Here is an 11,352-nt window from a genome sequence, read left to right on the forward strand (position 1 = left end):
ACTTTGAGAGGCACCAGTAAAGGCGATTTTAGCTGAAACCGTGGTCCTTGGTGATTCATAAAATGCATGTCAATGGTTACCGGCACTTTGAGAGGTACCAGTGAAGGCGATTTTAGCTGAAACCGTGGTCCTTGGTGATTCATAAAATGCATGTCAATGGGTACCGGCACTTTGAGAGGCACCAGTAAAGGCGATTTTAGCTGAAACAATGGTCCTTGGTGATTCATAAGATGAAAGTCAATGGGTACCGTCACTTTGAGAGTCAAAAAAACACAAACATTTACAGGCAAGACAAAATGAATACCCTGTTTTAATTAAACATTTTAATTTGCAGGCCATCCAAGATGTAGGTGACTTTTTTTTCTTCAGTAGAACAGTGAAGACGACTTTTAGCTGAAACCATGGTCCTTGGTGATTCATAAAATGCATGTCAATGGGTACCATCACTTTGAGAGTAAAAAAAAAACAAAAAAACATTTACAGGCAAGACAAAATGAATACCCTGTTTTAATTAAAAATTAAAATTTGCCGGCCATCCAAGATGTAGGTGACTTTTTTATCTTCAGTAGAACAGTGAAGACGACTTTTAGCTGTAACCGTGGTCCTTGGTGATTCATAAAATGCATGTCAATGGGTACCAGCACTTTGAGAGGCACCAGTAAAGGCGATTTTAGCTGAAACCCTGGTCCTTGGTGATTCATAAAATGCATGTCAATGGGTACCGGCACTTTGAGAGGCACCAGTACAGGAGAATTTAGCTGAAACAGAGGTCCTTGGTGATTCATAAAATGCAAGTCAATGGGTACCGGCACTTTGAGAGGCACCAGTACAGGAGAATTTAGCTGAAACAGAGGTCCTTGGTGATTCATAAAATGCAAGTCAATGGGTACCGGCACTTTGAGAGGCACCAGTACAGGAGAATTTAGCTGAAACAGAGGTCCTTGGTGATTCATAAAATGCAAGTCAATGGGTACCGGCACTTTGAGAGGCACCAGTAAAGGCGATTTTAGCTGAAACAATGGTCCTTGGTGATTCATAAAATGCAAGTCAATGGGTACCGTCACTTTGAGAGTCAAAAAAACACAAACATTTACAGGCAAGACAAAATGAATACCCTGTTTTAATTAAACATTTTAATTTGCAGGCCATCCAAGATGTAGGTGACTTTTTTTTAATCTTCAGTAGAACAGTGAAGACGATTTTTAGCTGCAACCGTGGTCCTTGGGGATTCATAAAATGCAAGTCAATGGGTACCGTCGCTTTGAGAGTAAAAACAAAACAAAAACAACTATTTACAGGCAAGACAAAAATAATACCTGTGGAGCCTAACGATATATTGAGATCTTATGAAGTGAAACAATGAGTCTGTGCAGGCTAAAACTCAGACTATATTGAGGATATGGATTGCTGGTAATAATGTTGTAAATAATATTGCAGACCAATCATTTTGATGTATAAGACCTCAATATATCATCAGGAGCCACTGGTATTAATTTATGTTTTTTTTGCCTCTCAAAGTGCTGGTACCCATTGACTTGAATCACCAAGGACCACGGTTACAGCTAAAAATCGTCTTCACTGTTCTACTGAAGATAAAAAGTCACCTGCATCTTGGATGGCCTACAAATTTAAATTTTTGGCTGAACTTCTGCCCTATTGCTTTATGTGTACTGTTATGCCGTATTTTTGGTGTAATATTTATAATTTTGTCATGATACCATATTATCTTGCAGAGGCACCTTCAGCCCCACGTAACGCTATTTCCAACGTGAACGAGACCAGCGTCTTCTTGGAGTGGAGCGCCCCGGAGGAGACAGGCGGTCGGAAAGATGTTCGATACAACATTGTGTGCAGTAAGATCAGCACAGATTCAGGCCAGTACGAACCGTGTGGAAGTCATGTGCGATATCTGCCTCAGCGGACGGCTCTGAAAAACACCTCCGTCATGGTCATGGATCTCCTGGCTCACACCAACTACACCTTTGAGGTGGAGGCTGTGAACGGGGTGTCGGAACTAACCGCCCCTTTTCGCCAGTACGTCTCACTCAATGTCACCACCAACCAGGCCGGTGAGTAGATCCGTCCCCCTGGAATTATTCCCATTACATGCTAAAGCTTCACATGACAGTTCATACTGTCTGCAAGAGCTTAAAATGGCATTTGCAATTCATTTAACTTATGTAATGAGACACATTTAAGAGTGAAACTCGTATATATTTGGCTTGAAATAATGTTATTATAATATTTGTTTTAATAAACTTGGCATGAAGGCTATATATTAATGAAATAAAAAGCCACTTTTTACACAAATTTATAGTACACTAATTTATTTTGACATGTTAATGTATTTTGAATGGACTAAAGTGCAGCTTCATCTTTAAAAATGTGTAATTATGAATATATTTATATAAAAACATACAGTTGAAATGACATTATATAATTATATTTTACTATTTTAGTTTATCATATATGCTTGTCAGTACATTCAACAGTACGTTAACCATATTTCAAATACAATGGAATAAATTATGAAATTACGTATAATAATGTACTTACAGTAAGTCCTACTTCTTAAACTCTTCATTCAATTAAGCATCTAAAAAAAATGACATTTAGTTTGCACTCAAATTCTAAATTATTTTTAATTTAATTATATATGTAATCTATCACAATATTCTGTAATATTATAATATCTTGGGCTTATTAAAAGTGATTTATCTTTTCTACAGGATGATAATATTGGTTAATGTTGTTTTTCCCCACTCACGTGGCCTTGTTCATATTATTAGAAAAGGAACATCATTTTAGCGATGGTGGAAGTAATTCGATTTTAGGAAAGCTCAAGAAAACAAACATTTTAATTTAGAATAATGTGAATAATAATACTAGAATTACATAGGGAACATTCTTATAAAGTACAATTGTATTACATCTTGGCTTTTTTTTTTTTCGCTCACTGACCAGTCATTTTGTGGAATTCATGCCATTTTTCATGTTTGTTATGTGATGTCTTTATCACATATATAAGGGGGGTGGGGTGGGGATAACAGGGGTAACCGGCCCTAAACCCTTTTCAATGCAGTGGCACCTTTTCTGACTGCTATTGACTTTTCATTAAGCTAATGATGACTCTAACAGACACTGAAGCGTAATCTGCTTAATCTGAAAGAGGGTCTGTAATTGCTGGGGATTGGCCAGAGACGGCGGGGAGGGACTCCTCTGTGTGTGTGTGTGTGTGCGTGTGTGTGTGTGTGTGTGTGTGTGTGTTGAGACTGTTGTGTGTATCGCAGAGGTGTTAGTGTTGATAAGGCCCCTTTGAAATGAAGGGTTTTGCGTGAGGCAAGTGCAGGTTGCAGCAGTATATGAGCGTTCTGCCGCTGCGGTTGGGATAATCCGTTTGGTCGATGTGTCGAGAAGCGGTCATGTTTTATGTGAACTGGATGGCTGGAGGCTAAGCGAGAGGTTTGGCTGGAGTTCTGAGACCTGACCTGCTCACAAAGGTGCTCGACTATCTGAACGTGAATGGCTATTGAAATATTGAGGGGGGATACCGGCTTTTTTGTGTCGTCTGACTGGAAATCACTTTTCCATTATCTTGCTTTTGTCTTCCCTCGTTTGAAGCACAGCTCCATTTGAGGATCTTTTGTAGGCCAGAATTCAAAGCAAACACATTATGGGACATTCCTGTAATACGGTACATTGCATTTATGTCTTAATATATAGTCTAAAATATTAAACTGACAACTTTGACTGAAGACGGAAATCGTATTCGGTTTCTTTATCATGGTATCATAATTAAATGGGTGTTGTTGTTTTTAACTAAAACTTAAAAAAATGGGTAACACCTTAAATAACATATATTGACTAATAACTAGCTGCTTATTAACATACATAATACTAGTATATTGGCTGTTTATTAGTACTTATAAAGCACATACTACAACAACTACCTACTTACTATCAATAAGCAGCAAATTAGGAGTTTATTGAGGGGAAAACTCTTAATAGTTAATAGTGAAAATGTGTTTCCTAATTATTTTCGTTAATCGTAATAGAGCTAAAAGTAAATACAAATTTAAATGAAAAATGTAAATGAAAATTAGAAATGGGGCATTGACAACTAACCGAAAGAAGAAAAACAAAGTTTAAGTTGACATAATAAAACTACTACTATTACTAAATACATAAATAAAAGGTATATACAAAATAATAAAAATGTCAAGTAATATAAAATGTAATTGTTAAATTGCTCATTTTTGCCATTGTGTTTAGTAATCAAGTTATAATAAGTCAATTTTTACAGAAATACCTTCTTAAATTACAACACACACACATATGTAAATTGTATTCTTTAAGTTACAGAGACAAAAGGCTCTGGATAACAGAAATGAAATGCTTCCGGCTGTGTAGCATTGGTCAATCAGTTTCTTATTTTCATTACTGAATGCTTTGACGATCAAAACAATGTTAAACACCATGAAAACTTCAACCCGCTAGTGACCTATAAATCAATATTAGAATAGAGAAGAGTGGCTCCAGCTTACACACCCGCAGCGCTGCAACGCAATAGCAGGCGCAGGTGCTGCAGGTGCCGTCAGCAATAAGACATTTATTTTCACTTTGCCCAATCCATTATCCTAAACTCTCAGGCCTTTCTCGAAACCCTTTACGCACAGCCGCTGCATTCTAATTTAGGGAGAAATATTTAACATAATATTGCATCTCTGTCACAAAAGCGCAGCAGATGCGGTTACGAGGCGTGCAGAAACAGTCTTAAGGTGCTAATTTATTTCACTGCGCCTGTGAGGCTACAGTATTTCCCCCCCTGAAGAGACGACTTCAACATCTGCTCAGCTCATTAAGTTACTCTCAAATCAACAGAGGAATTATGCTCTTTAAAACACTATTAATTATGACAAGCAAAATGATCATTTTTGCAGCACAAGGCGAGCCGCCACGCATAGTCAACAAAGCTTGTGTGCGGAACGCTTGCTCGCTAATGCGAATCTCTACAAAGACGTCGATGACATAAATTCTGTTTTTGCTTCACGAGTGGAGGGATTTTTTAGAACTGGGAGCAGTTTGTACAGGTTGATCAAATGCTCGCTAATTTCTAGCGTTTTCGAGCGGGATTTCAGAACAGACTGAATCGTTTGCAGGTGCGCGTGATTAGCGCGTAGCATCGGCGTGCCTCTCAAGTGCTTTCCCTGATAAATGTCGACAGACGCATGAGTGGAGGCATTTGTGGAGCTCTTTTTGTTGAATTATTTTGTGAGCCTTGACTATTTTCCCATTGACAGCTGAGTGCACGACGCATCGGTCTGAAAAGAGTTGTGACACTAAGTATTCTCAAAGCCTCTCAGCAAAGCTCTTCTGGCACACGGCTGTGAGCACTTGTGCTTTACTAAACTCAGCACTTCCGTCACTGGATCGCTTGAGTCTCTGCAGATGGTGACCTGATCGATCTTAGGGACTAACTATTGTAACTAATAGTAGGAGCGCGACTAACTTTCAATTGGTTGACAGACTTTTTTTTAAATGGTGTAGCCTTCCATTAACACGTTCATTTTCGCAACCAGTAGCGTCACGTTACATTGCGCAATGCGCATACAGCTAAGCGAGCTAATATCAAAACATGCTTGCTTAACATGTGCAGCTTCTCACATACAATGTTACAATGTGCCTCTACCTACATTTCTGCAAAACTTAAAAAAACGATATGTATTTTTTAAATTGCTGCAGTTTCCAGTTGAAATGAACACTAGAGGCAGTACAGCTCAGAGAAATTGTATTCCTTTTCACGCAAATGATGATTTACAGGGCTAGAGTTTCAATTAAGAAAGCTTAATTTTTGCACAGTTCCTTGCACAATATTATGTTCAGATGTTCAGACTTCAAAACTATTATAACATGCTGTGAGATTTGAAAACTGATACTTTTGGACGTTCGAGTCACATATACAGCTATGTATGGGTTTGCTCGGTAGCTCACGCGATATAGCGTCGCACTTGTGAGGTGAAGAGTTCGGATACGAATCCTGTGAAACTATGGTTTAACTAAACAGCTCAAACCAGCATAGAAGGAAGTTAAAAGAGCATGGTTACATCAGCGAATGGGTTTTTATATCACTTTTTGCACTCGTTAACACTATCGGGTAGGTTTAGGGATGGTGTAGAGGGTTGGTTATTTTCCAATACGATAGAGCATTAAACTTTTAGCGACACTCAACGGACATTTTAATTCTGAACAACCGCGATATGTTCCTAAAGCAACATAATAAAAGTGGCACAATACATGTCTGTACCAACGTAATAAAAAAGTCCCACTGTCACATATTGAACGTGCATTTTAGCGCCACTCACTGGACTTTTTTACTTTGAAATTGTCGCAAAACGTGCAATAAGGCAGTGTTTCTCAACCAGGGGTCCGTGGACCCCTAGTGGTCCTTGACGTAAGGCCAGGGGGTCCGTATAAAGTATGATTTTTTTTAAATAATTTTTTTATATTTTGACATGACATTTTCCCATGAAAGAAAAATCCAATATAGTTGATGATATGGCCAAATACTGGACAAGTCAGCTAACTTGAATTATACTTAAGTGCATTTGGTCCTCACAAAGACACAAAGGATACATAGATGAGTCAGTTTTGTTCTGGGGGTCCTTGAGGATGGTTCTGAATTGGACTGGGGTCCGGTACGCCAAAAGGTTGCGATTCACTGCAATAAGGTACGTAATATCAGTGTTATGTCGCCACAAGCACGTATTTCCAATGAGCCTGGGTTGGTAGTTTGACTACTTAAAATTTTCCGTAACACTTTATTGTAGGGTCTCTTAACTAGTTGCTTATTAGCATGCATATTACTAGAATATTAGCCATTTATTAGTGCTAATTAAGCACATATTAACGTTTTTTTTTTTAAGTCATAAATGAAACAACGATTATTGAAGTAGAATTTCAGTTCCCAAGTCTCAAATCTATTTTGTTTTTCAAGCATATATACATATTTTTTTAATTGAAAACAAGAAAAAAAGTACTTGTTGAAAATATGTGTTGCGTTGTCCTAGAATCTGCACTCTTGTTTCTAGACAGATGCTATACATAAGGGCAGACTTGTTTGGCAAAGAGTTAAGGTTGTGTTTGGTAGCTAATAGTTCTCAGGTCAGGCGTCTGTTGGCAGGAGTTATGTCTCAGGCCTAGATTTGGCCGATGGGCCGCTCGGCTCTGCCAGGGGTTTTTAACTTGCTTCTCGGCAGGGCTCCCCAAACAACTTTTGTTTACAAACACACAGCCTGTTGAGATCCTGGCGTTGGCAGTCATCCAGGGCCGGAGCGGAGGAGATGACCTTTCTTACCACGGCCCGGCATGCTAACTTCAATTAAATTACATGCAAATATTTGCTTCGAAGATTCCGCCTGCACAAAAACCAATGTTGCCTGGAGTCAGTGTTGTACAGCTTGGAAGTGATGCTGCTTTTTGATGCTGCTCACGCTAAGCTGGATTCTTGTTGGCAGCTGCGATTAACCAAGCTAAAGCGGCTTGGGATGTGTGAAAAAAAAAGACAAAAATAGTTTGCTACATGAGTGCTGTTTCGTCGGCTGGCACAGATATCAAGCCTTTCGAGTTTGAAGATTCTCACACAAGATAAAGGAAACACTTCTCTTTTGGAGGCATTAATCAGAGTGCGATCATCACACTTCCTCTGACACGCTTCCCAGAGAATGCTGCCGTTCCATCTGCTAATGAACTGAGAGCGGGACCTTTGCACTGTGAACTGTCACTGGTGACAAGTCTGTCTTTATTACCTTTGCATTTTATAGCTGACTGTGTATTGTGACTCACTATTTTGCAACTGTAAACTGTTGTGAATTATTGACAACTGTTTTTTTTTTTTTAGGAAACTCAAGCTGTAAAATAAACAGTATGTCGATTTATCGCACTTCTTAGATGGTCCACAATGTACTTTGTGAAGCGTGGTAGATGAAATCTCTCACTAAGCTAAAAATAGGACTGTGAAATTTCACACAGAGGAAGGTTTCGCTGCTTTTGTGCTGTCATATAGGTCTGCACTAAATCGGCACACATTTTTACATTTCCTGTGTTGATTTTAGGGGAATATCTGTGGAATTAGATGGATTTTGGATTTAAGGATTTTAAATGGGGTTTACACTTACATGTAACTGAACGTATGATCAAATCAGGCCAAAATACTCTACATGTTGAAAAACTGTAATAGATCGAATGGGACATTTCATGTCATTTCACTGTTAAATACAGTGAAATGAAATATTTTTGGAAGTGAAAAAGTTGTGTAACCATGATGGTGTCTTGTGTTTGTGTGTGTGACTACTCGTGGAAAAGCTACTTGCAATGAACTTTTATTCATCATATGTCTTTCTCTTTACCACCAAAATGACATGCTGGCCAATAGTATGTTATAAGTAGCTGCAATAAGCTCACATGTCGGGGCATGTCAAAACATCTCAAGGACCCCAAAATTACCTCAGACCCCAGACGGTTAAGGTGGATTTCAGTATATTTTAAGAAAGCTTTAACACTTTACAATACATGTAAACATTCATTAACTACATAAGTTAACATGAACTAAAAGTGTAAAATTATTCTAAAGCATTAATTATTCATAGTTAATGTTAATTCCAACATGTACGAATACATTTTGAAAATGTAATTTTTAATTAATCTATTTTATTTATTTATTTATTGACTGTAGTTTAACTACTTTAATCTATCTACAAACTACATTTATTTATTTATTGACTGTAGATTGACTACTTTAATCTATCTACAAACTTCATTTATTTATTTATTGACTGTAGATTGACTACTTTAATCTATCTACAAACTTCATTTATTTATTTATTGACTGTAGATTGACTACTTTAATCTATCTACAAACTTCATTTATTTATTTATTGACTGTAGATTGACTACTTTAATCTATCTACAAACTTCATTTATTTATTTATTGACTGTAGATTGACTACTTTAATCTATCTACAAACTTCATTTATTTATTTATTGACTGTAGATTGACTACTTTAATCTATCTACAAACTTCATTTATTTATTTATTGACTGTAGATTGACTACTTTAATCTATCTACAAACTTCATTTATTTATTTATTGACTGTAGATTGACTACTTTAATCTATCTACAAACTTCATTTATTTATTTATTGACTGTAGATTGACTACTTTAATCTATCTACAAACTTCATTTATTTATTTATTGACTGTAGATTGACTACTTTAATCTATCTACAAACTTCATTTATTTATTTATTGACTGTAGATTGACTACTTTAATCTATCTACAAACTTCATTTATTTATTTATTGACTGTAGATTGACTACTTTAATCTATCTACAAACTTCATTTATTTATTTATTGACTGTAGATTGACTACTTTAATCTATCTACAAACTTCATTTATTTATTTATTGACTGTAGATTGACTACTTTAATCTATCTACAAACTTCATTTATTTATTTATTGACTGTAGATTGACTACTTTAATCTATCTACAAACTTCATTTATTTATTTATTGACTGTAGATTGACTACTTTAATCTATCTACAAACTTCATTTATTTATTTATTGACTGTAGATTGACTACTTTAATCTATCTACAAACTTCATTTATTTATTTATTGACTGTAGATTGACTACTTTAATCTATCTACAAACTTCATTTATTTATTTATTGACTGTAGATTGACTACTTTAATCTATCTACAAACTTCATTTATTTATTTATTGACTGTAGATTGACTACTTTAATCTATCTACAAACTTCATTTATTTATTTATTGACTGTAGATTGACTACTTTAATCTATCTACAAACTTCATTTATTTATTTATTGACTGTAGATTGACTACTTTAATCTATCTACAAACTTCATTTATTTATTTATTGACTGTAGTTTGACTACTTTAATCTACCTACAAACTACATTTATTTATTTATTTTGTTTATTGACTGTAGTTTGACTACTTTAATCTATCTACAAACTACATTTATTTATTTATTTATTGACTAGTTTGACTACTTTAATCTATCTACAAACTACATTTATTTATTTATTGACTGTAGTTTGACTACTTTAATCTACCTACAAACTACATTTATTTATTTATTTTGTTTATTGACTGTAGTTTGACTACTTTAATCTATCTACAAACTACATTTATATATATATTTATTTATTTATTGATTGATTGACTGTAGTTTGACTAATATATCTACAAACTACATTTATTTATTGACTGTAGTTTGACTACTTTAATCTATCTACAAACTACATTTATTTATTTATTGACTGTAGTTTGACTATTTTAATCTATCTACAAACTACATTTATTTATTTATTTGTTATAAAATTCTGGCAACCACATTTTTTTTATTTAGTTAGTTAGTTTGTTTGTTTGTTTACAAACAAATTATGATATTCATTTTCATGCAAAAATGAATATCCTGTCATCATTTACTATATTTTTTCCAAACCTAGATATAGATAGATAGATAGATAGATAGATAGATAGATAGATAGATAGATAGATAGATAGATAGATAGATAGATAGATAGATAGATAGATATGTTTTCATCGTATATGTCTCTTTGTATTAAATTGCTTTATTCATATGGGTTGCTTTTATGATGTGTTATGATTTTTTTTTAAGCTTAAAAATGTTGGTTGTGGATGTTTAATGGATGGATAAAAATGAATATTAAAAATATCTTCATTCTGAATATGGGTTTGCATGACATGCGGATAAGCAAATGCTGACAGAATTTTAAGTTTTGGGTGTGTTACCCTTTTAAATTTCAGAAGAAAGATCCCATAGGCTTACATTGAACATCACATTATCATCGAAACTCAGTGATCCTTCAAAATAAACAGACACACATATAACATGTGATGTGTGAATTACAGGCATTCAGATTCTGTGTAAATCTGTATATGGGACATTCTGTGGCCAATGATTTTGCATGTGCCTACATGTCTACCTGTGTATTTGGATATATATTCTCACTCACTGTCACACAGCATGACTGTTTTGTTTGATGGATCACCTGCTGATGTTTTTGTTTCTTGCCATCACCAATATAGATCAAAATTCCCTGTGCTGACCCTAAGGATTATTGAGAATCAATAACTCAAAGGGCCGCGTCTCCTGCCTGACTGAAAGTCAAACATTTAACAGGTTTCCAGACTGTTTAAGTGGCCCATCTACCTCTCTTCTCCTGCAGGCCTGAAGATCAGGTTGCCAAGTATACCGTTTCAGGCTTTTAAGATAGGAATGATTACAGTTTTGTCTGAGCA

The 11,352-nt window shown here is 35.4% G+C and overlaps 1 protein-coding gene across 2 annotated transcripts in view; it reads left to right on the forward strand.

Annotated features, from left to right (window-relative positions):
- LOC107554238 (ephrin type-A receptor 5) overlaps positions 1–11,352 on the forward strand; it is an 89,623-nt gene that overhangs the window by 38,641 nt on the left and 39,630 nt on the right. For both annotated transcript variants that reach the window (XM_016236694.1, XM_016236695.1), the window contains exon 5: positions 1,734–2,069. In XM_016236694.1, the coding sequence (XP_016092180.1) occupies positions 1,734–2,069 (336 nt within the window). The remainder of the gene's footprint in view (positions 1–1,733; positions 2,070–11,352) is intronic.

The sequence above is a fragment of the Sinocyclocheilus grahami genome, unplaced genomic scaffold, assembly GCF_001515645.1.
Source record: "Sinocyclocheilus grahami isolate Dianchi unplaced genomic scaffold, SAMN03320097.WGS_v1.1 scaffold495.1, whole genome shotgun sequence".
Lineage (NCBI taxonomy): Eukaryota > Metazoa > Chordata > Actinopteri > Cypriniformes > Cyprinidae > Sinocyclocheilus > Sinocyclocheilus grahami.